The sequence below is a fragment of the Brassica rapa genome, chromosome A03 (genome assembly GCF_000309985.2).
Source record: "Brassica rapa cultivar Chiifu-401-42 chromosome A03, CAAS_Brap_v3.01, whole genome shotgun sequence".
In the NCBI taxonomy this organism is placed as follows: Eukaryota; Viridiplantae; Streptophyta; class Magnoliopsida; order Brassicales; family Brassicaceae; genus Brassica; species Brassica rapa.
The window spans coordinates 29,004,034-29,028,591 of record NC_024797.2 but is presented as its reverse complement, the minus strand read 5'-3'; the positions used below and the strand labels follow the sequence as shown (position 1 = coordinate 29,028,591).

At 35.2% G+C, this 24,558-nt stretch overlaps 3 protein-coding genes across 6 annotated transcripts; all 3 read right to left on the bottom strand.

Moving 5' to 3' along the window:
* Positions 1-3,233: 3,233 nt before the first annotated feature.
* On the bottom strand, positions 3,234-7,284 carry LOC103861938 (FAS1 domain-containing protein SELMODRAFT_448915). The gene is made up of 2 exons (XM_033288822.1): positions 5,508-7,284; positions 3,234-5,391 (listed from the first exon to the last, which is right to left on the bottom strand). The coding sequence occupies exon 1, from the start codon at positions 6,502-6,504 to the stop codon at positions 6,022-6,024; it is 483 nt and encodes a 160-aa protein (XP_033144713.1). The 5' UTR covers positions 6,505-7,284; the 3' UTR covers positions 3,234-5,391; positions 5,508-6,021.
* Positions 7,285-8,606: 1,322 nt separating this feature from the next.
* On the bottom strand, positions 8,607-14,619 carry LOC103861936 (translocase of chloroplast 120, chloroplastic). 3 transcript variants are annotated; one of them, XM_033288376.1, is made up of 3 exons: positions 12,732-14,618; positions 11,946-12,514; positions 8,607-11,713 (listed from the first exon to the last, which is right to left on the bottom strand). In XM_033288376.1, the coding sequence occupies exons 1-3, from the start codon at positions 13,145-13,147 to the stop codon at positions 11,655-11,657; spliced, it is 1,044 nt and encodes a 347-aa protein (XP_033144267.1). In that variant the 5' UTR covers positions 13,148-14,618; the 3' UTR covers positions 8,607-11,654. The 3 variants fall into 3 exon arrangements, with proteins under 3 accessions (XP_033144267.1, XP_033144265.1, XP_033144266.1); XM_033288375.1 differs by having other exon boundaries at positions 11,633-11,713; positions 11,806-12,514; positions 12,732-14,619; XM_033288374.1 differs by having other exon boundaries at positions 8,607-12,514; positions 12,732-14,619.
* A 213-nt stretch (positions 14,620-14,832) lies between these two features.
* Positions 14,833-21,683, bottom strand: LOC103861935 (ATPase 2, plasma membrane-type). Of its 2 annotated transcripts, XM_009139649.2 has the most exons (11): positions 20,254-20,298; positions 19,922-20,041; positions 19,587-19,823; positions 18,420-19,409; positions 18,191-18,335; positions 17,827-17,991; positions 17,389-17,742; positions 17,121-17,281; positions 16,874-17,047; positions 16,431-16,795; positions 14,833-16,339 (listed from the first exon to the last, which is right to left on the bottom strand). In XM_009139649.2, the coding sequence occupies exons 1-11, from the start codon at positions 20,293-20,295 to the stop codon at positions 16,246-16,248; spliced, it is 2,847 nt and encodes a 948-aa protein (XP_009137897.1). In that variant the 5' UTR covers positions 20,296-20,298; the 3' UTR covers positions 14,833-16,245. The 2 variants fall into 2 exon arrangements, with proteins under 2 accessions (XP_009137897.1, XP_009137896.1); XM_009139648.2 differs by having other exon boundaries at positions 17,389-17,991; positions 20,254-21,683.
* Positions 21,684-24,558: the final 2,875 nt, after the last annotated feature.

Below are 24,558 nucleotides of genomic sequence, written 5' to 3'. Positions count from 1 at the left end.
CATCCTCTCAAGCTGTGTGTTCATTTGCCTGTTATCCAAAGGAGCATTGCGCATTCATGATGAGCCTAGATGAAAGTAGTGTACCAAGATCATATGAAGAGGCAATGCTACATCAAGATTGGAAGGAATCTGTTGGAGATGAGGCAAATGCCATGATAAAGAATGACACTTGGTTTGAAAGTGAGTTGCCAAAAGGAAAGAAGGCAGTAACCAGCAAGTGGATATTCACCATTAAGTATCTACCTGATGGAACCATTGACAGAAAGAAGACAAGACTGGTGGCTAGAGGATACACTCAAACATATGGGGAAGACTACATTGATACCTTTGCCCCTGTTGCTAAGCTACATACAATAAGAATTGTATTGTCTCTTGCTGTGAACCTTGAGTGGGAGCTTTGGCAGATGGATGTGAAGAATGCATTTCTTCAGGGAGAACTAGAAGATGAAGTGTACATGCATCCACCACCGGGTCTTGAACATCTTGTGAAACCAGGGAATGTATTGAGACTCAAGAAGGCAATCTATGGGTTGAAGCAATCACCTAGAGCATGGTACAACAAGCTGAGTACTACTCTGAATGGCCGTGGGTTCAAGAAGTCAGAGTTGGATCACACCCTCTTCACCCTCACTACACCTTCAGGTATCATCTGTCTACTCGTATATGTTGATGACATTATCATAACAGGTAGTGATAAGGCTGGTATAAAAGCCACAAAGGAGTTTTTGAAATCTGTGTTTGAAATCAAGGACTTAGGGGAAATGAAATACTTCCTTGGAATTGAGTTGTGTAGATCTAAGGAAGGATTGTTCATTTCCCAAAGGAAGTATACACTTGATCTTTTGAAAGATGCAGGTATACAAGGAGACAAGACAGCAAAGATGCCTCTTGAAGATGGATACAAGGTTCCACGTGAGGGGGAGGTTGAAGATAGCAAGGCCTTTCATGATCCAAAGCTGTACAGGAAGCTAGTAGGGAAGCTCATCTACCTTACAATCACACGACCAGACATATGCTTTGCGGTGAACCAAGTGAGCCAGCATATGCAAGTCCCAAAGGATCATCACTGGCGAATGGTGGAGAGACTTCTCTTGTATCTGAATGGAACGTCAAGCCTTGGAGTGTGGATGGGATGCAACAAGAGCACTGAAGTGGTGGGATACTGTGATGCGGATTGGGCTGGAGATAGAGCAGACAGGAGATCAACCACCGGCTATTGTACATTCATTGGAGGCAACTTGGTGACTTGGAAGAGTAAGAAGCAGAAGGTGGTGTCTTGTTCAAGCGCTGAAGCTGAGTATAGAGCAATGCTGAAGCTTACCAATGAGTTGGTATGGATCAAAGGAATCTTGAAGCACTTGGAGATAGAGCAGGGAACTCCAATGACTATGCATTGTGATAATCAAGCGGCTATACACATTGCGACCAACTCAGTCTTCCATGAGAGAACCAAGCACATTGAAGTTGATTGTCACAAGGTGAGGCAGATGATTGTCTTGGGAGTGATCTTGCCATGCTACACAAGGAGTGAGGATCAACTTGCGGATGTGTTCACCAAGGCCGCAAGACAAAAGACTATGGAGTCCATTCATACCAGATTGGGGCTCATAGATCTTTCCCCAAGGAGCTGATCCCCTTTGCCATGAGGTCTTCACTCTTTTTCCCTCATCAAGGTTTTGTCCCAATGGGTTTTCCTTGGTGAGGTTTTTAATGAGGAAGATCTCATGGTGGTTCCAAGCTTAACTAAGTTACTAAGTTAAGCTTGAGGGGGAGTGTTGAAATGAGTTGATCAATATGTGAGAAGATGGCTTAGGGAGTTGAGGATGTGAGAATGTGGAGGCAAAGGGAAGGAAGGTTAGGGATCGACCAGGCCGTACAAGAGGCCGTACTGGCCGTACCGTCCGTACTGTCCGGGTCGATCCATAACTCGACCAAGAAGAGAAGTTACCCGGGTAAGAGAGGTAAACGGCCAAAGGGGTTTTACCTTAGAAGATATGACTGTTTGGATGGATAGAGTGACCGCGGCTTATCCTGACAGTCTGGCACAGGCTGTAAAGGCAAAAGGAGTCTCACCCAAAGATGCCTTAAGCGTGTGATCTTCCCCATTGGTTTACATTCAAATTAAAGCAACCTTATCCTTGACCTCACATGCTTAGTGCTTCTGGATACCCTAATGTCTCTCTCTATATATTGTAAACTCTGTCTTGATTAATGATTAACACGAGTTCATCATATTCTCTCTCTAGTTCATCATGTTTCTCTTCTACATTTCATAAATCATCTCATCTCACTTTAATCTTTCTCTAAATCTCTCAATACCTGTTCAACTCTCTAAAATCATAGTATAAACCCTAAACCCAAATAAAATGGAACAAAATACCATATTTCTCAAATGTTGATATGGCTATGCCTTCATGGAAGGTGGTAATGTTTGCTTCAATGTCAATCCCAATCGTACATAAACTAAACTCAATCAACTAATCATTAAACCCAATCAACTAATCACTAATCAATAAATAGAATAGTACAAACTAATGAAATTATGAAATGTTTATGATTCCATGTAAGAAGTTAATGTTGATCCCAACCCCAACTACCAAACTACTAAATACTAAACTCTAAACTCTAAATCCTAATTACTAAACCCTAAACCTAAATAAATAGATTAAGCTAAACCCTAATCAAGGAAGTATAAACCCAAATAGAATGTATATAATATGACTTACTATACCCAAACCTTTACTTAGTAAATCTAAACCCTAGGCATGAACCTATAAACCCAAATACAATCTATAAATTGTTTTCCAATATTAAACACTTGAAAGCACATTTACTTAGTTAGCATGTTGCATATCTTATATTCCATATAGTCTAAGTAGTATAGTAAACGAATGTTCCAAATAATCAAATTTGTCCAACATTCAAAAAAAGAATTTCATATTACAATCAATCACACAAAATGACAAAGAAGAGACCTATCAAATTTAAAAACATGACATATTATTACATTTTAGGGAGTAGTATAGAAATATGTCTCAAATAGTATGGTAATTGTACATAGGTAGCTATACTTAAGAATATATATTATACTATTCATTTCACTAAATACAGTATAGACGGCGAGTTCATCTTCTTCAATTCTTTTTTTTAGACAGGCTGATACACATTCATTTCGTTCACCATCATTATTCTTCACCACCATATAGAGATCGTCTTCATCTCCTCTCTTTTTCCCGACACGACGATGCTTTTACCGGCTCGCCGTCGTTGTTCTTCACCACTGGGTCTGTAAAACAAAAACAGAAACGAAAACAGAGTATGAAAACAAAAGCATGATTGTGAGAATCAATTGATTTAAGAAAAAAAAAAAGAAAAAAAATGAAAGAGTTGTTGTGTGCTCACCGTCCGTCTACGCTTTCATCGTTGTCTATTTTTTTTTTTTTTTTTTGGTTGAAATGTTAAATTTATATATCAACAAAAGAAAAAATGTTTACAATACTGAAATTTTGAAAGAGCTATTGCAGGTCCATCATTTTAATTCTTTCCCAACCATCTTTGCATAAGGAGGCTACTGAATTCAGGATTCCTGCCGCGAAGGGAGGAGATTCTGTTCCGTATGGTTCTGTCTAGCAATCGCACAAGCTGAGCCGGGGAGTTCCAAGAGTTGTTATGTTTCCGACCATTGCGTTCTCTCCACGGTGAGTAGATTGATCCTTGAAAAGCCAGCCGAAGCAGGCAGGAATCAACCTTATTACGGCGAGGAGAAAGCAGGGTGTTGATGGTAATACTCCAGTCTGGATTTGGCCGAGGCAGAAGAGAGCCTGTCAAGTCAGTCCAAACAGTATAGGAGTACGGGCACACAAAAAATAGGTGGTCTCGGGTTTCGTCTGGCTCGCCACATCGTTGAATTGAATTTATTCTCACCAAAAGAACAATCAATTGTTCTAAAGAAGAGACAACGATGAAATCATAGATGGTGAGCACACACAACAACTCTTTCATTTCTTTTCTTTTTTTTCTTAAATCAATTGATTCTCACAATCATGCTTTTGTTTTCATACTCTGTTTTTGTTTTACAGATCCAGTGGTGAAGAATAGACAACGATTGTATACAAGGGTATAATGGCAATATTATACAAAAGACACAATACATATTTACAAGCTTGTTTTTTTTTGTCATACAATAAATTATAATTTGTTTGATGGTTATACAGCCTAATTCTACTTGGAAATAAGCAGAAAAACTAAACGAATTGTGATTGGAGAGCATACGTTAGCTAAGTTGAACATTTTTTATAAAAAAAGACTGTAAGAAATCTAGATTTCTATTGGTCTCATGGTGATTAGTCTTTGGGCAAACCTTTAGGATCACACCATAGTTATAAAAAAAAAGACTTTGTAAAATAATCTTACGATGTTTTCTATTCTTAGTACCATTCTATGTATTAAAAGATTTTTTTGCTGTACATTATTATTGTATTATAAAACTTTTTGAGAATAATTATAAGGAGAAAAGTTTACTAGAATGAAACAAATATATTGTGTTATTATTAGAATAACTCATATTTTAAAAAAAAATACTAGAATATATTTCTGGTCTAAACTACCCTTTTGTATAGTTGTAGCAAAAAAAAAAACGAATTACAAAATTATCCTTGGAAATTGATCGATGGTAGATTTGTTTCCAAAAAATAAATCTATCGAATATTAAGTCTATCTACAAGATTTGTTTAGAAAATTAAATCTGTCAATAGAGTAGTGTCCGATTTTCTTAAAAACGACAGATTTGTTTGTATGACAGATTTAATTAGCCGATTTTATTTGAAAACAGATTTTCACAGATATGTCTTCTGAATGATAAAGCAGATTTGTTTATACGACAGAATTGATTGTCCGATTTGATTTGAAAACAAATTTTAGAGATATGTCTGTCAAATGATGTAACAAATTTGCTATAAATGATAGATTTTTGTGTTAAGACTTATTTTTTAATGGCAGAATTACATATCCGATTTAAATTTGTAGTAGACTTTTTATTTATTTATGAAGTGGCAAAATTTTATACGGTAATCTGGGTTTGAGTAAACCAAATTTAATTTAATGTTGAATTAAACCCGGTTTACTTTGATATTCTCAATCTCAAATTAAACAAATTTAACTTATAACATTGACATTATAAGCCTCAGTAGAGGCTTTGTTTTTGCATTAAAGGCTTTCCAAATTAACATTAATTTTGTAGTCATATACTGGTTAATTGAAGAAAAGTTTCTTACTGGTTTATTAGTAAGCTCGAAATAAGGTACGTGAGAACTTCTAAAGGACAGAATTTTGTATCTTATACGTTCTACCAAACGAGAACATGTTCTTTAACCTTTGACCAAACAGTTTACTCTAAATTGCCTTGGAGATATTTTATCATGATTCTTGATCATCCATCAAAACTGCTAAAAGCCACATGAGTTCTTGTCTAGAAACAGAGGAAAACAGAGAGAACACACAAAACTAACCTGAACAGAACAAGATTCCATTGTCAAAAGTGAGTACATACCAAACTTTTAACCTTTTCATTACTTGAAAGTTTACTAATGAAACACAAAACATAAGTGACTGGAAAGAAAAAAAACTAAATCACTGCTTCTCAACTTTGTAACTAGATCCATGAACATTATCAGAAACCATAGTAATCTAAAACTTATCATCTGTGAATATTCCCACCGTCATTGAGCTTATGACTTATTTCACACGTACAAAGGCTCTAACGATGCTTACGTATTTTAACAAAACCATGAAACGGTGGGGGATGTGAAAAGTGTTTAAGCCTATTTAAAACCATGATAATTATTAGTGCCATAATTTCTATCAAATTAAGCCTTTATTACATGGGATTAGAAAAAGGCGAAAAGAAAATCTAAAGAACAAGAAAAACAGAGCCACAAATCAGTGGGCAAAACAGGACATACAATTTCTAATACGCAGATTGTTTCTCAGGTTCAAGGTGGCGTTCAAGGGTGGCCACTAGGCTTAAGAGTCAGTGCGACCGTACGTTTTGAAATCCAGGGGTGATGCAATGCAGTGAATGGCAATGTATCTATCGGCAAAGACCTCAGTTTCTGTGATGAGAACGCCATTGACACTAAAACCAGACTCTGAATTGTTGGTTACCACAATTGAGTAGTCCTTGAGAAGAGTCGGTAGTCGCGTTTGATTTGGCTTGGAGAGAAGATCAAAATATTCAAGTCTCTCCGTGACAATGTGGTACGCAGCCACCTTGTGTCTGTCTTCACGACCGGACAAGTTGGCCGAGATGTCTGGAATGAAGAGCGTTGATCGGAGAACGTCGCCACGGATTTTATCATTAGTTTCAATAAAAGTAGGTGACCACTCTTCAAACGAGGCGTCAGCCAAGGCATCGACAACCCTTCGGATTGTGTCTTCCACCGTGCCGGAGACAACGGCCATTACTGCAAGGGCTGAGAAAAAAGCTAGAATTACTGATCGACTCATCGTGGTGAAGAATTGAGAGCGTTTTTTTGTTTTTTTGTTGGTATTGAGTGAGCTTTAGGTTTGTATTCATTATGAATGATGTCCAAGTATTTATATAGAGAGTAGTAATATATTTGAGTTTACATTTGAGTTTATCTACACTTTAACAAATATTTTTTGTTTGGTAAACTAGACATTAACAGATTTGTATCTATCTATGATTCTATGTATTTTGTTTTGTTTATGTACCATTAACTTCTTGCAAAATTATCTATCTATATATTTTGTTTTGTCATATCTTTTTTTGATAAAGGGTTTTCTAGATATTAATAATATCATCTATCTATAACAAATGTAAAGAATATCAGTTGTAATAATAATTCTTACCATTACTTTTTACAGCTTCACTATCACTTTATCTTAATGTAATTGGAAGAATATGGAGTTCAGTTACAAAAAAAAAAAGAATATGGAGTAACACGATTTTTTGAATTTATTTACTCAAAGATATCAACCAATTTGTGATTATAAAAATTACAATAACAATATGAATAAATGATAATATTAAAAAACTCAACCAATAAAGTTTCTACTCTTAACTTGCAAAAATTCATAATAAAAATTAGAATAAAAATCTCAACCAATATAGTTTCTATGCTAAACTTGCAAAAAAGTAGGACGCATGTACAATATAAGTCATTTGACCATGCATCTATCTTATTAAAACTCAAGTACAAAATTGGAGTGTTTGGAGACTTGAATAGGACTATTAAAAAAATTTGGAGTGTTTGGAAACATGAATTGTAGTCTTTTAAAAAAAAAAAATTTTGTTCGGAAACAAGGATAGTAGTAGTAAGAAAAAAAATAATGGGCTTATGTTATTAAAAAAAAAATAAAAGTCCATCATATTATAAAAAACTATCTATCTGAGCCAGATTTAAAATATACGAAAACGGATCAATCTAATTGCCTAAAACTTTTTTTTTTCTAAACTAACCATAAAACAAAATTTAAACTTTATACACATATTTCAAATCAAAATAATAATTTAAAGTTGATTTATATCAAAAATTTATTAAAAAATAATACATATATTCAAAAATGGATTTTTTACTAAACTATTTTTCAATAACCATTATAAAAAAATGTTGTCAATATATATAATAAAAATACAATACAAAGCCCAATTTGAAATACCAACTCAAATTATGGTATTTATATTTCATATTAAGTTTTAAAAATATAATATATGTAATTATTTATACTAGATCCTTTCTCCGCGCTACGCGCGGATAATATATTTAAATTTGCTACATTTATTATTTTTATTTGTATGTGAATTTTTGTATATTAAATTATATATAACTAATTTTTAAATTTAATTTTTTATATATTTTTGGTTTGAAGTAATTATTTCTATTATATGTAACACAATTAACTAATAAAATATTTAGAATCAAGTCCAAGATTTTTATAGTTATGTACAAAAAATATAATTATTTGAAAAATAATGAATTATTAAACAAAATAATTCAAATTTTTAACATTTGAAAGATAATGAAATATATGAATTCATAACTCAACCATTTTAATAGTAAAATTAGGGCTACATAAAATATCCAGACTCGAAGATCCGACCTAAATCAACCGAGAAATCAGGCTTCCGAACTCGATCAGATATGTGGTAAATAACCGAATGGGTCCTAAATTGATGTATCCGAAGATCCGGAACCCAATATGGTCTAAACCAAGAATCAAATGAGTAACCGAAGATATCCAAATTTTTTATATATATCTAAAAATATTAGTTACAATTGTACATATAAGTATTTTAATAATATAATTTAAAATCATAAGTTAATTATATTAGGTAATTTCAATATTTTGTGTGTTTTCGGTTAAAATAGGATAGCGTGAATAAAAATGCTCAAAAAGTGTATATAATGAATTTTTTTGGTTATTATTGATACATTTGGATAGTTTGGATACAAAATAATTGAATTAAATTGGGTAATATGGCTACTTTTAGTACGAATATCTGAACTTGTTTAAGATACATTGCTATTCGGTTATTTTCAGGGGAAAAACATTTTGTAATTTTGTATAAAATTTTATATATTTTGAATTTGTTAAATTTTTTATTTTTTACTTCTATGTAATTTTTTATCGTTTTACATTGTATTCAAATTAATTTTAAATAAATAAATTTTATAATATAATAGCTGAATTTACTTGACTGGAAATTATTTTTTTTAGTTAAACCGAAATGAATATTTTTCTTTTCTTTTTAGAAAGTCTCGTTTAACAACAACTTTTGGTTTTATAGTTTCTAGATTTGTTAAGTCAAATTGTTAAAATTTTCAATCTTGGAATATGATCTCCCACTATATTTTTCTTATTCAAGTATGATCAGGAATTATATAAGTGCTAAATAACATTCATAGATAGCTTTGACGATACTCTCCCGATTCCGACTGCCGATACATGAAGCCATGTAGCCCAAGTATGAGAAACATCTACATGATTCTTAGGAGATAACTTGATAACTTCCTCATTCCATCATAACTATACATAAGACACATAGATATTTACCTCAACCAAACCAACAGAGATGAGTTTTACAATGGCTGAAAAGCAATATTTACCCCTAAACTTTCAGAATTGCTAAAAAGCAAATTGGGTAGCATTAACATGTAACCAAACCTTGCAATGACATTTACAATTTAGCAACAAAAAAAAAACAGAGATGAGTTTTGGTCACAACACTCTCTATTAAGGTTCATCTCTTTTAGTGTATTTTTTTTTCCTTTTTAGAGCATCCACAAGGCCTGGAAATGGAAGGAGGATGAAAAAGAATGTCTATCCACAAATATATTATTAAATAATTAAAAATATAAAAAAAAAGAGTATCTTAAACCACAGTTTTTAGAATCTATACTGAACCTCTACTGCCTACATGTCTTTTTTTTATTGATTTCATTTTTCTTTTCTAATTAAAACTTAATTACTTAATATAATCATAATAAAATAATAATAATAAATGAGCCAAATACTCAAATTCAGATACTGGCAGATGGTCATGCTCTTATGTTTAGATTCTTTATATGATAAAATGATTATGTTGTTATATTTAACAAAAATTAAATTGTTTTTACTCGTTAAGATGAGGAAGGCAGGGGCTAAGCAAGATGATCAGTAATGGTGAGCATTGAGGATTATGGTGATTATTTGCATGCACGATTAGCTTAGTAGGAGGTTGACACAACACCTACAAACTTTTTGACCTATAACATATTCTATGTGGAATAAACATATATGAATATGTGTTTTTTTTTTGTCGTAATAATATATGTTTTTAGCGAGTTACATATCATTCATCTAAGTAGTAAAAAGAATGCCAAAATTTGAGAAACTATGTAAGCACATAGTTTTGTTATGTTTTGTTATGTTTGTATCAACCAGACAATTTGAAGATAATAGACGTAAGAAAAAAGTGTGGTTTTACACCAAACATAACAAAAAAAATTATGTGGCACATTAGCTTTTGACGTACACATTGTTTTGGGTCTATACCATGGAGCTTCGAGTTACGATTTCAGAATCTTGTAGCCAGAGATTACTCAGAAGAAGCATATAAAAATGGTTCCATCAAGGTTTTGCCGATGAGGTATCTCAACTCGATCTCACCGGAGAATCTTGTTCTTTTAATGTAAAGAACACATACAAAGAAGAAAATTTGGATTGTATTAGCTTTACTAAGTTTAACACTGATACGTTTGGTATTTGGCACAATAGCAGCACAGAAATTCATCTGACACTGTAAGAGAACTGACCAATTCCCAATTGCTGATATCTTCAGAGGTCCATGAGCTTTCATAAATGACTGCAGGAAGTCATCGAGAAGCCAACTTGATTTGTCATGTGCGATTCCAATTATGTGAAAGATACATTCACCTCCGACCAACAACTCCCATCGGAGCAACTGGCAGAAGCTTAGTAGACGGCTGAACAACTTCACAATCTTAGCCAGAAGGCTTTTCAGCGCTAGTGGCGGGTTATGGGTATATCACGTCTAACAAAGGAAAACCCATCCCTATCATCTTATTCAAGGTTACTGCCCCTTTAATCTAAATAAGATAAAGAAAATGAACCTATAAGAATGTACATATCCTGCAGGAGTACGTATCAGTGTAACAGTTACATGCCCCAAACTTATGGAGAGTTTTCCTATGTACGATTTTAGAGACAATGATGGTTCTTGAACTACTCCTTCTCAAGTGTGGTTGGATATCAGGTGGAAGGTCGAGGACGTCAAGTCCTTTTCTACACGCCAGATCACACACAGTTTGTGTTCTATTGTGCCTGCACACAGTTACACCAAGTCGTTACAATCGGTGAAAGTCACTGACACATGGCTTTTAGAAATGGTCACTGAAACATCAAAAAATACAGGGCATTGTTGCCGTTTCTGGATAAGATTTGGGATGATGCTTATACCAGTCTTATCAAAAAAAAAAAATCGCTTTAAACATGAGTCCTGCTTTAGTTTCCATTTGCTAATCAACTGCAATTGTTTATTATATGGTTAACTGAAACAGTTTAGATGATGCAGAGATACAAAGTAAAAGATAAATAATTTTTTTTGATGAATGCTGGCCTTACAGATTTTTAAGATGAGACCAGTTGCCAATACACTCTGAGATGGTTCCTAGAAGTGATTGTCACTTACCCTTCTGCAGTTGAAAACACAAAAAACAGTTTAGGACTATTAAATTTACCTTCTTGGACTACTTATAGGTTTTTTTGACGACCTCGTCATTAACTGAGGTGAGAATTCATAAGTTTCAAAGAAGTTCATACTACAGAAAAACAAAGTATACATAAGGTCAGGAAGAATTCAGCAGGAAAGCTTAAAAGTTAAAACCAAAAAAAAAGGTTTAGCTCAAACTAATATATTACAACTCTAAATACTACTCCACTGCATCCAATCAAGAAAAAATATTCAAATTTACACACACAGAATCAATATTCTTATGAGGGGGAGAGATGAGAGCCACCTTGATCCAGAGTTGATGACATTGGCATGACCGGGGAAATATAGATTCTACGTCGTAGTTCTTCTTCTCCTCGGCAAAATTGGATGTGGAGAGGTAGATTATATAGTGATTGCACTAACGTGAAGTGAAGCATATCTTACCCAATCTGAGTCTTGCCAATACCAGGTCTCCACCTGCAGAGAATAAACAAAGATTAAAACTATAACTTGTTGCTACTAAACTCTTTAAGGGAGATGGGGATTACCAATCTCTGTGACATCCTTACAGCTTATTCCACCTCCAATGGAGATGAAGTCCCAGCGCAAGCTACTTCAATACTATCATTCAAGGATTTCTCACCCGAAGCTACTTGAATGCTATCACCTGAAGCATATTTAACAGTGGTGTATTCGGCAACAGTCTCACCATTTCTTTGTGCCCCAGACTCATTCTCAAAGCAATCCTTATCCGCTCCTTCACGTTTCCCAGCCTCTTGTTCTGTTTCCATACCAGCTGATACATCAACATTTTCCTCCTTGTTTTCCTCTTCAGTACCATCATTCCTTGTTTCCTCGATCACTTCAGCCACCAGCTGTTTCTTCTCAGGAGAGATGATTCCATTTTCAGGAAAAGAACATGTAACTTTCTCGTTCGCATTCTCTGCACCTGATTCCCCTTCGTCACCATTCATTTTGGAAGTCACAAAACCTGGTGCAGCCTCTCCCTCAGTTATATGTTGCAGGTTTGCCTCACCATGGGTCTCTCCACTAACCTTGGAATCTTTCACTTCCTTGTCATTGCTATTCTCTTCTTCCAGATCATCCGTGGAATGTTCAGGAGTTGACTTTGAAGGTAAATCCTCGTGCAACCCATCATCGGCTTGGAAACCGTCAATAGCTTCCACAAAGACAACATCAGAAACCAGTAATATATTGTTCTCTACTTGGTCATGGATGATTCTATTGTCTCCAAGCTTCTTCTCTTCCTTCTCTGACCTGCTCAGAAGCATAACCAAAACGAAATCACCAATCATTGCACCAATCAAACAAAAAGACTTAAGGTTTGATATAAATTCCAACAACCCTAACAATAAAATAGAGTAGAAACAAAACAATAGCTCAGGATTATCACCACAAACTATAGAGTACTCGTCTATTTTCAAAGATATACATAGAAGAAGAATTCATTGAAAATGAAACCATAAAAGCTTACCCGAAAGAGAGGAGAACAGCTTTCTTCTCAGGGGAGACGATTCCATTTTCAGAAAAATAAAGTGTAGCTGTCTCGCTGACATTCCCTGCACCTGCTTCCCCTTCATCACCATTCATTTGGGAAGTCACAAAACCTGGTACAGCCTCTCCCGTAGTTATATGTTGCAGGTTTGCCTCACCATGGCTCTCTCCATTAACCTCTGGCACTTTCACTTCCTCTGAAGGCAAATCCTCGTGTAACCCATCATCGGCTTGGAAAGATTCAGGCTTCGAACTGTCGATAGCTTCCTCAAAGACCTCATCTTCGGTATCCCTCGCATCAACATCAGAAACCATCAATTCAATTCTCTTTACTTGCTCTTCGCTGACTCTATCTGCAAGCTTCTTCTCTCCCATAGCTGACCTGTTCACAACCATCAAAAAGAAAATCCTTCAGTGAACCAAACGCCACCAAGAGCTCCAAGTGATTCATCACAACCTCTGTCTGAGAACCAGACAACCAGATTCCTTCTGATCTCCTCTTCCTTCTGACGTTCCTGAAGACGTCATGCATCGTATCGGCCGATCCTTCATTCCCTTAGAACTCGTGCAGATACCACGGCTCAGTTCTGTGAATCTCACGATCTTCTCGTTTCTCCTTTGTTCCTCCGCCGCGGTTCTCTGGTTCTCAGACGGAGGTTGAGCCGGCGACGGCAAGGTTTTCTGCGGCAAGCCTCCATCGCTGCGTTTAGATCTCCTCGGAATCCTTCGAGATAGAATAACACTTCTTTTAGGATCACCGGATAACGTGAATTAAGAGAGGAAAAGCAAAGGGTTTCACGATTCGATCTAGCAAAACAGAATCTGGAAAAATGAAAAAGGGAAACGTCGAACCTCTTGGATCGCAAAAGGCGTGAAGAAGAACCAAAGCACGGAGCTGGGCTTGATGACGTGTCAAAAAGAAATCACTTGATTGGCTGATTTAATTGTCCTACGTGGACAGCTTCTCTGATGCTCATATAACCCTTTTAGTATAGGTTAGATGATGGTACATATAAAATACTATTAATTATATGATTATTTATATGATGGTACGTATAAAATATGATTAATTATATGATGACAGTATACGATATATAATAATGAATAGGGATGGGATTTCGGGCACCCATACGGGTTTTGGTTCTGATCGGTTTGTGTTTCGAGTTTTCGGAGTCAAAGATTTAAGCCATGTTAGGATGTTTCTAAATTTTGGTTTGAGTTTGATTCGGATCTTTGCGGGTTTGGTTCACGTTTGGATAACCCATTTAAATTATTTTTAAAGTTTTAAATCATTATCTATTTTAAATTTCTCAAAATCTATAAATAAAATAATATATTACCTATAAATTTGAATAACATATATTAGAATACTTAAGCTTAACATATCCATTGGCTTGATTTACAATTTTGGATACGGAATCAATAATTATTTTACGTATTTTTGGTGATTTGAGTATACTTTAACTATTGCAGATATTTACTTTTGACTATCTATATATATATATTTAAGTATATAAACCAATTTAAAAGTATCATTCTTAATGTTTTATATATTTTAAATCTAAAAATAATTAATATATATATATAAGTATATAAATCTATTTTTAGATAAATTCGGGTACCCGAATACTTCGGTTCGAATCAGATTTGGTTCTCTAAATAACAAAATTTTGAATAATTCGAATATTTAATCAATTTATGTTCGGGTTTGGTACTATATTTTCGGATCGGTATTTGTTCTGTTCCTTGGATTCATTTTGTAAAACCCTAATAATTACATGAAAAAACAAATATCAACATATTTTTCAAAATATACATCCGCGCGTCTGCGCGGGTCAAAATCTAGTTCAGAATTATCGATGACTAATATTGTGCATGCTTTTTACTTTTTGCAAGTTCAGTCACTTCATATATATTTTTGTTTTCAACAGATTTACACAACCTCAGTATTTCTTCCTCTGTGTGTGGTTCTAGTTTGGTTTGTGACTGTGACTCAATTTTGAGAGATGTGCTTCGATCAAATCAATGAAACCCTAGATCTGTTGTAGATTTTTGATAAAAGCTCCGGATCTGATGATTCACGGTGTGGTTTAGCCACAAGGCTTTTGTTTAGAAATCTGTGCTTGGATTTGGTGAATTTTGTTGTGTTGCATATCTCTGGATTTCTTGTGTGGCTCTCTCCTTTTCAGTTTTAATCTAAGTGGGTGGAGTTTGTCGTGGATTCCTCTGATCCGTCTTTATGCCGTTCGTGGCCTGTGCTCTTGGTGCTCCGGATTAGGTGGGCTTGGCTCCTAGTTGCTGGTTCAGATCTTGTGGAGATTTGATTTTGGTGTGGCTTCATTACTTGGCGTTTCTCAGTCTTGTACGACTCATCTGTTTCCGGAGGTTGATTGAATCTGAAGGTTCTCCCTTACCGGTTTGTGAAGCTTGTGTTACTTGGTTCTTGAGGTGTATCCTCGTTGTACTAGGAGGGAGTGGTTTTACGGTGGTTTGGCCAGGGGCATTCCCGTTTAACAACTTTCATAGACTCTCTATCTTTTAGATTTCTCTGTTTTGTTGAGCGTGCTATCAGTGGTCCATGAGTCTTGTTACTCAGCTTAAAATGTTGGTCTGTAAGTGCTCTGGTTTGTTATTGTTTGGGCTTCTGTTGTCCTTTATGGGTTCTAGGTTCCGGAGACATTGTGTTGTCTGTCGGATTAGCTAACCACGGCATATCTTAGTCCGTTGGTCATGTATGTTTCATCGTTTGATAATATAATCACTTGAAGGGAAAAAAAAAAAAGTTACTGGGTTATTTCTTTTAATTTTACAGGTTTTTATATTTATGAATTTACTTCTTTTTTTTATCTTATACTTTGAGATTTATGTATATAGCTTTTGATGTACTAGACACAAATTTTTAGAAATGATTTTCATTAATAAAAGGTTCGAAAATTTTATTTTTGGGTAGGTTCAAGAATTTTATTCTTGCAAACTTGAATAAAAGACTTAGCTCTTGCTAAACATAGCAAGATTTCACACAATAACCTCAAGGAAAAGAAAAAAAAAACAAATGCAAGGGAAAAAGATCAATTGTTTGGTTTGCTCTTCTTTGGAAGTGAAAAACTGTAAAAAAAGATTTCATCTTTATTTTCTTTTTCAACAGATTTACATATTTATGTTTTGGGTGTTTTCTTTTAATTTTATAGGTTTGTACGTTTATGCTTTTGAGCTTTATATATAAAGAGCTTATAGTGATATGTAATAGACACAAATAAAAAAAAACATTTTCATTTATAAAGTTTCAAAATATTACTTTTTTGGTGGGTTCAAGAATTTTATTCTCTTGCAAACTTGAAATTAATAGGCTTGTTCTTGCTAAACATAGCAAGCTCTCTCACAATAACCTCAAGAGGTCGTGAAGAAAAGGATAAAAAATATAGAAAACAGAAACAAGGGAAAAAGATCAATCATATGTTTGGTTTGCTCTTCTTTGCGTGACTAGACAGTGTAAATTACACTGTGTAATGTCCTGGAGTTTCAATGTCCAAACCCTTTAGCTTCGCTACTGATTCCACATGTCCCTTGAGTGTGTGCAGCTCCCTAAGCCTGTTAACATATAAAAACATTCAGTTAGTGTTTAGTCCCAGTCAAAGAATCGGTAATACTTAAAAAGGTTAAGATAAAAGGTTTAATATACCTAGCGATCTCAGCTCTTCTCTTGGCTTGCTCAGCAATCTCAGACAATTCTCTGTAAGTTCCTTGCTCAGGAATGATGTGAACAGGTTCTTTTGGCTGCAAACCGTGAAGTGTCCTCTGAGCAACTGCCCACTGAGCCTCCCTCTCTTCTTTTCCGAAACCTTTCTTGGTCGTTAAAGCCGTCCTGTTCTCAGTCATGTTGAGCCAAGCCTTTCCACTCAAGATGTAGCGAATGGCAAACTTGAGAATGTCCAGTGGGAAGTATGTTATAATACTGTATAGCCATATAACTCCAGCCCATCCCCATCCAATACCTCTAACCTCTGCGAACTCCCAGTTGGCGTAGACCGCAATCAAAGTGGCAACCTGCATTTGGAAGAAACATGTTCGTTTGTGACCTTTCACTACCCTCAAAATGTGTAGTATTGATTATGATCTTCTTACCAGTTGTGCAATGAGGAAAGCAATCATCAGCAACGCTCCAGGACGTTCAACAAACGACCAACTCCTTGATCTTGTGACGAAGATTAGAGCTTGACTAATGATACTAACTTGTAGATACAATGCACTCATTAACTCGTGCTCATTACCCTTGATGGACCTCACACCAAACACGTTCTGCGAAGAAAGTGAAAGTTAGTTTACAAGTCTATACACTTAGAAAAGAAGACATGTTATATTATATTATTACCGAGAAAAAGTCTGTCTCGTTTGCCAACCAGAAGAAAACAACAGTCATGACGGCTAGGTAGCTTCCAAGCACAACCCCAGTAGCAAAAATTTCTCTAAGTTTCCAGCTGTCAGGTGTGGGAGATGGCGTGACTCTGTCCTTTGAAATTGTCATGATGGTACCTATAAAACACACATAAGATCTATAAATAAGAGATTTGATTTTTGTCAAAATAAATAAATAAATAAGAGATTTGAAGATTTAAACAATAAGGGAAAGTGTTGCTCACCATCGTTAAGAATGGCAATGATCAGAACCATAAATGCTGAGAAGTCAAACTTCCATATCAAAGCAATAAGCATGAAACCAAGCACAATACGGATTGTGATTGAGACCGCATATATAGTATAGTTCTTCATTCTCTGGAAAATAGCTCTGCTGGTGAGGACAGCACTGATGATAACGCTGAGTCCAGGCTCAGTGAGAACGATATCTGAAGCACCCCGAGCCGCGTCCGTAGCATCATCGACAGCAATACCAATATCAGCTTTCTTCAAAGCAGGAGCATCATTGACACCATCACCAGTCATTCCAACAATATGCTTCCTCTCTTGCAACTTCTTCACGATTTCGTATTTGTGCTCTGCAGTGTCCAAAGCAAAGAAGCTTAGATCTAAGGTATCCAACCACCTTTGCATTGACATAATTATAAATAAAAGATAATAACCTGGGAAGACTCCAGCAAAACCATCAGCCTGTTCGATCAAGTCCTCAACAGGAATATTGGCAAGTGCTGGGTCCTTGTGGTTACCGAGAAGAGCCGAGGACGGGTACATGTTTGTTCCCATTCCAAGTCTGCGACCAGTTTCCTTTCCAATAGCAAGTTGGTCACCTGGCCACATGCATCATCCAAGAGAATGTTAGTGGGGAAATGAAAATGTGTTTAGTTACCAGGACAAGACGGGTTTCCAACTCAAAAACAATTGGTAATAAATATATTAACACATATTATATAAGATTATTTCCGACTTCTTCTGATGTGAGATATTTTTCCCTAATAACAAGATTGAAGAGTGTGGCATGATTATTACCAGTGATCATCTTGACGTTAACACCAAGATGCAAAGCCCTTCGAATGGTTTCAGCACTGTCATGTCTTGGGGGATCAAATAGTGGCAACAAGCCAACAAACTCCCATCGGCTACCAAGGCTTTCCTTTGTTTTCTCTGGCACCGTCTAAACAAAGGAGATGGGAACACAAATAAATGAATATATGTTATTGAAACTAACAAGTATCATCAAAGCAAACAAGTTAAGTACCTGGCGAGAAACAGCTAACGACCTAAGACCACGCTCGGCATACTTTTCGATAATATCGAGCACCCTCTTGCTAAGGTCATTGCTGGCTTTACAAAGTTCAAGAATCTGCTCAGGAGCACCTTTACTGACTCTGTGCCAGTTACCGCTAGAGTCGATGTAAGTCAAAGCAGTTCTCTTATCAGTAGGGTTGAACGGAAGGAAGTGAACTTCTCTAATTCCAGCTCGGGCCTCCTTTGGATCAGCAAGCATCCCAACCATGGCTGCATCGATGGCGTCCTGGTTCTCAATTCTTGAAGCCATAGCCGCAAACAAAAGAACTTGGTCTTTCTCCACACCCTTGCAGAAAACCTCCACTAAGTTTTTATCTACACTCAGTTTGTTGAGAGTTAGCGTCCCGGTTTTGTCACTGCACAGCACATCCATCCCAGCCATTTCCTCAATGGCAGTCATACGCTTGGTGATGGCACCTTGCTGAGCAAGCTTGTGAGAGCCAATAGCCATGGTGACAGACAAGACCGTAGGCATAGCAATAGGGATACCACCGATCAATAGGACCAAGAGATTATCAATCCCGTCTCTGTACTTTCGGCGTTGGATAGGGTACATGACGAGAATCTCAATCACCATACCGATGGCAATGGAACAGATACAAAAGTTCCCAATGGCTGTGAGAACCTTCTGGAAATGTCCAACTTGGTTTGTGCTGTCCACAAGATGAGCAGCTTTACCGAAGAAGGTGTGAACACCTGTGGCGATAACAACGGCCTCGATCTCTCCTTGTTTACAGGTTGAGCCAGAGAAAACTCCTTGACCAGGGTGCTTGGTCACTGGGAGGGACTCTCCGGTAAGAGCAGACTGGTCAACCTTTAAAGGATCACCTTCGAGAAGACGAGCATCAGCAGGGATGATGTCTCCAAGTTTAATGCTAACGATATCTCCAGGGACAAGAATAGCAGCTTCTTGTTCACTCCATTTCCCATCCCTAAGAACCTGAAAACAGAGAAACATCACAATAAAAAGTTTTATTCTATAGTTGGAAAAATAATTAATTAGTATATAAAAGGATAGAACCATCTAGTTATCTTCGATTGATTTTAAGTTGGAAGTCCGTATGATAAGTTCGAATTTAACAGTACCAACTTCACAAAGCATTATCTTATGACAAACCTTGGTTTTAGGAGCAAGACCGGCCATGAGAGCAGCAGCGGCGTTACCGGCGTTGTTCTCTTCGATGAAACTGATGGTAGAGTTGATGACGAGAAGACATATGATACCGACAAAGTCCTGCCAATCCGGAGGCCTACCATCACCGTTGGCCAAAGCAATAGCCATGATCGCAGCAGCTTCCATGACCCATGAAAGAGGATTCCACATAAACCCCAAAAACTTGAGAATCTTGCTTTCCTGTAAACATTCATTGTGCAAAAAGACATTTCAGTAAACAAACAAAAACTCAAAATGCAAATAGCAAAAAAAAAAAAAAAGAAGAAGAAGTTAAAGACCTTCTTCTCTTCGAGCTTGTTCAAGCCAAAGATCTGAACTCTGGCTTCCCCTTCCTGAGTCGTCAAACCTTCCTTCGTACATTTTAGCTGCTGGAAAACTTCCTCTATTGGAACTTTCTCCTGCAAAAAAAAAAAAATCAATGAGATAAACAGTTTGAAGCTATTCAGATATTCACGTGCACAAGAAAGATGCTCAGAAAGAGAAATGCTCGTCTTTAAAACAAAGAACTTGGTCGGGGCTGATTCAAAATTTATAATAATGCACCCGGTTAAAAAAAAAAATATCCATTGGGCATGATGATCATAAACAGAGAGATGTAAAAAATTGTTACCAGATCAACAGTCTCGTTCTTGATATTCTCAAGACTCGACATCTCTCCCTTTCTTCACGTAAGAAACCTTTCAAATGGCGCCTGAGAAGTAGCACTAAAACGACAGCTGTGTCGACCGTTTCACTCGATCATACGGATTCCGACAAGAAAGGAGTAAGAAGGAGAATCAGGTGAAGCAGGCTGTGTGTTGCAGAGTCGATACGAGTCCTGTTTATATACCAATGAAACGAAGAATGTCTTCGCCGTTTAGTTTTTGTGGGTCCCAACGCGTAGACTCTCCATTTATCACCCCTTTTCCTTAATGAATTTAATATTTATTTTCTTCTTTTTTTTTTGTTTTATTGTTTCCTTAATTGTTGATTAGCAATATCATTGCCTTTGATATCGCGTGGATCTCCTTCTACTGAATTATGGAGAAACTTATTTATAACTTCACTGTGGTAAAAAAAAAATCAGCCATGAATTATATTTGTTCTTTAGGTATTGCTCATTACACACACAAATAACGAGTTGCATTATTTTTGTTTTGTTTTTGTTTAAAAAAATCTGTTTAGTACTTTGATGAAGCTCAAATTTTTTTATTTTTTTTTTCAAAATATGTTTCTAAAATTTCTAAGTCAAAGAGTTATCTTCCGTAAATCATTATATCAGGAAAGAAATAATTGGTGGAGGTGTTAAACTGATGTGCTAGCTGTGTGATTTTAAATTAATTGTCCAAAAGGCAACATACTTCTTGCTGCTTAACGTATCCTCTTATTAATTATTTTATTTTACTCTGCCACCTATTTGGCTCCATGTATTTTATTATATACATATTCATTCTGAAAATTTCAACTAGATATATATATATATATATATATATATATATATATATATATATATATATATTAATTTACAAAGTCATTCTGCCCCTTATTTGCAAGATTTTTGTTCTGTTTTCTACAAATTTTCTGTTTGTTATATTGATGAAGCTCACAAGAAAAATATATTTGCAATTTCTTTCTAAAAAAATGTAAGTCAAAGAGTTATTCCTACCAATTAATCATTTTATGAGGAAAGAAAACATTGGTGGAGGTGCACTGCTGCAGGATTTTAAATTAAATTGACAAAAGGCAACATACTTCTTGCTGCTTAATGTAGATTCCTCTAACTAACTATTTGTATTGTGCCGCCTATATATATTATATTCAGTATATTATTTTACGAGGTTATTTTAGTGATATATATTTATTTTACGAGGTTTATTTAGTGATATTTAGCATATTAAATTCAAATTTCGAGATTGATTTATGGGATTTTTGCCAAAACTAACCCACAACTTGATTTTAATCCCAAATCTATACCCAAACTTGAATCAAATGCAAAACTAATCTAAAAGCCTAGTGAAATTACAGCTCAGCCCCTTGTGACCAAACAAAAAAACAGAAGCCATTTTTACGAATATAGCCCCAGTAAATCATCTGAGTCGTCTGAGATGTTGGAAGTCGTCTGGACGACTGAAGTGTAAGTCGTCTGGTACCAGTTTATTTTAAAAATAATTTATAAATCTTGTAAAAAAATATTTTGATGCGTAAAAAATAAAAATCAAGTAATTATAAATAGTTTTAACTGATATAAATTAAGAAATGATAAAATTGATTTGTTTTGAAGATAGATGAGTGGAAGTAGTGAATCATGAAATACTTTAGTTTAGGAGTTTGGCAAACATATGTTGCAGTATTGTATGTATTGTTAGGGTTAGATTTTGGAAAACTAAAATGTTTTTTTCAAAAATTAGTTTTCACCTATATGTGTTTATTTCTGTGTATAGTAAACACTTTTCAAGTTTGATTTGGTTTTATGAAGTGTTTAATTAGATAATTAAGTTTAGGGGTTATGTTTAGGGTTTGGACGACTTATATTTCAGTCGTCTGTTGAATAATTTACCCGGACGACGTATATTTCAGTCGTCCAGACGACTTACTTGTAAGTCGTCTGGAAAGTTTTCTATTTTAGTTTCCCGCTAAAAAATATTTAATTTCCCGCTAAAAATATTAAACTCTTCTGGACGACTTACATGTAAGTCGTCTGTTTTAATTTCTTCACCAGACGACTGAAATGTAAGTCGTCCAGGAAGTCATCTGAGTCAAAAATATTTAATCTAATTGGATTTTGTGTCTCCCTATATAAAGAAAAATTTACACATTCTCTCTCCTCCTCTCAAATGGCTGCAACAAAAATGTAATGTTCATCATTCTAAAACTCTCCAACCTCTCTCTAATCTCTTTGACTTGAAAACACCAAACTTTATATGAATTTTTCAGTTTTGTCTCATGTATTTCTTACTAATCTATCTCTTTTGCAGGTTTTTAATCAAATGGTACTCATCTTCCACTAATTTAGAGGTAGATCTATTAATTTTAGATATGTATTTTTGTGTGTTCTATAAATGTAGATTTATCTAATCTTCCACTCATTTTCTCTATTTTTTAAGTCATTTGAACGTTTTTGGATGTGCAGGTTTTTCAGATCTGGATTTGATGTGCAGGTTTTTCAGATCTGGAAGACTTCTGGGACGACTTACCTGTTAGTCGTCTGGAAGTCGTCTAGAAGTCGTCTGGACTTCTTGGAAGTCGTCTGGACTTCCAGGAAGTCGTCTGGACTTCCAGGAAGTCGTCTGGATTTTTCTGGGCGTTTTGGTAAGTTCTTATGTCTGATTTTTCTTCATTTGGTAACTTCTTGTTGTATAAAGTTCTTACTTTTTTCCCAAACTAAAACTTTCCAAACCCACTCTAATCTCTTTGACTTGAAAACACCAAACTTTATATGAATTTTTCAATTTTGTCTCATGTCTTTGTTACTAATCTATTTTTTTTTTTGCAGGTTTTTAATTAGATGGTACTCTTCTTCCACTAATTTAAAGGTAGATCTATTATTTTTAGATATGTATTTTTGTGTGTTCTGTAAAGGTAGATTTATCTAATCTTCCTTTCATTTTTTCTGTTTTTAAGCCATTTGAACGTTTTTGAATATGCAGGTTTTTCAGATCTGGATTTAATATGCAGGTTTTTCAGATCTGGAAGACTTCTGGGACGACTTACTTGTTAGTCGTCTGGAAGTCGTCTGGAAGTCGTCTGGAAGTCGTCTGGACTTCCTAAAAGTCGTCTGGACTTCCTGTAAAGTCGTCTGAACTTCCTAAAAGTCTTCTGGCAAAGTCGTCTGAACTTCCTGGAAGTCGTCTGGACTTCTTAGAAGTCGTCTGGACTTCTTAAAAGTTGTCTGGTCTTGTCCACTCAAGTGGAATCCAAGCTTGTCTTTGTAGATGAATGATCTATAATAGTTTTGTTTGTGGTCTGTTTTGTGAATTGCATGTATACTCTTTTAGTTGTGAATTTTTTGTAAAATCAGTAATAATGTTTTCCAAGATGTATTAAATGTGCTAACAATGTGTTTACACATTTACAAATCAATGAAATAATAGACTTCAGTAGCCTTTTTCTTATCTTTGGATCTCTCATATGCAATAATAAACTCCAATGGCCTTTTTCTCATCTTAATAAACAAGAATTTTGGTAAGAGAAGGAAACAAACAATAGTAACTAGTCAAAGCATATCATATTTTTTATAAGTTTGCATTGAAAAACTTAGTCAAATTTAGTAAAACTAAGGGAGAGAACATATTTTGTAAATATGAGTTTTACATATCTTGAAGTTACTTATCACTCTTAAAAATACAAGTTATTCAAAAACTAACGTAGAAGACTTTAAAACTAGTGGAGAAGACGCGGATGACTTCAATCTAAGTTGTCTAGACGACTAAACTATATGTCGTCTGGTCAACGCAGAGGTTATTTTTGCAATTGACTTTGAAATCTGTTATTTCGGACGACTCAAAGTTAAGTCGTCTACTATTGTTTGGTTAAAAAAAACTCCAAAAAAGCTAGACGACTTACATTTCAGTCGTCAGAGGTTAGTTTTGCATTTGACTGGATTATTTCAGAAGTTTGACTTTTTGGACGACTTACATTTCAGTCGTCTAGTGAAAATTAAAATAATAATATTTTTTTAAAAGTAGACGACTTACAGTTAAGTCGTCATAGGTTAGTTTTGCAATTGAAAAAAAAACTTCAAGATTTAATTATATACAGACGACTTATAATTCAGTCGTCCACGAGACGACTGAAATGTAAGTCGTCCAGGATTTACGAGGTTTGACCAGAATCTTGGAAAAAAGACCTCGACGACTTACAATTAAGTCGTCTGGTGGACGACTGAATTATAAGTCGTCTGTGTATAATTAAATCTTGAAGTTTTTTTTTTCAATTG

What these genes read in the sequence shown, in the direction of transcription:
- LOC103861938 (XM_033288822.1), bottom strand. Translation starts at nt 6,504, where the DNA reads ATGAGTCGATCAGTAATTCTAGCTTTTTTCTCAGCCCTTGCAGTAATG.
- LOC103861936 (XM_033288374.1), bottom strand. Translation starts at nt 13,147, where the DNA reads ATGGTTGTGAACAGGTCAGCTATGGGAGAGAAGAAGCTTGCAGATAGA. An exon ending in GCTGTTCTCCTCTCTTTCGG is followed by an intron (nt 12,515 to 12,731) that starts GTAAGCTTTTAT and finishes GCTTCTGAGCAG; the next exon opens with GTCAGAGAAGGAAGAGAAGA.
- LOC103861935 (XM_009139648.2), bottom strand. Translation starts at nt 20,295, where the DNA reads ATGTCGAGTCTTGAGAATATCAAGAACGAGACTGTTGATCTG. An exon ending in GTCTTGCTCCTAAAACCAAG is followed by an intron (nt 19,410 to 19,586) that starts GTTTGTCATAAG and finishes CTCTGTTTTCAG; the next exon opens with GTTCTTAGGGATGGGAAATG. An exon ending in AGAAGAGCTGAGATCGCTAG is followed by an intron (nt 16,340 to 16,430) that starts GTATATTAAACC and finishes ATATGTTAACAG; the next exon opens with GCTTAGGGAGCTGCACACAC.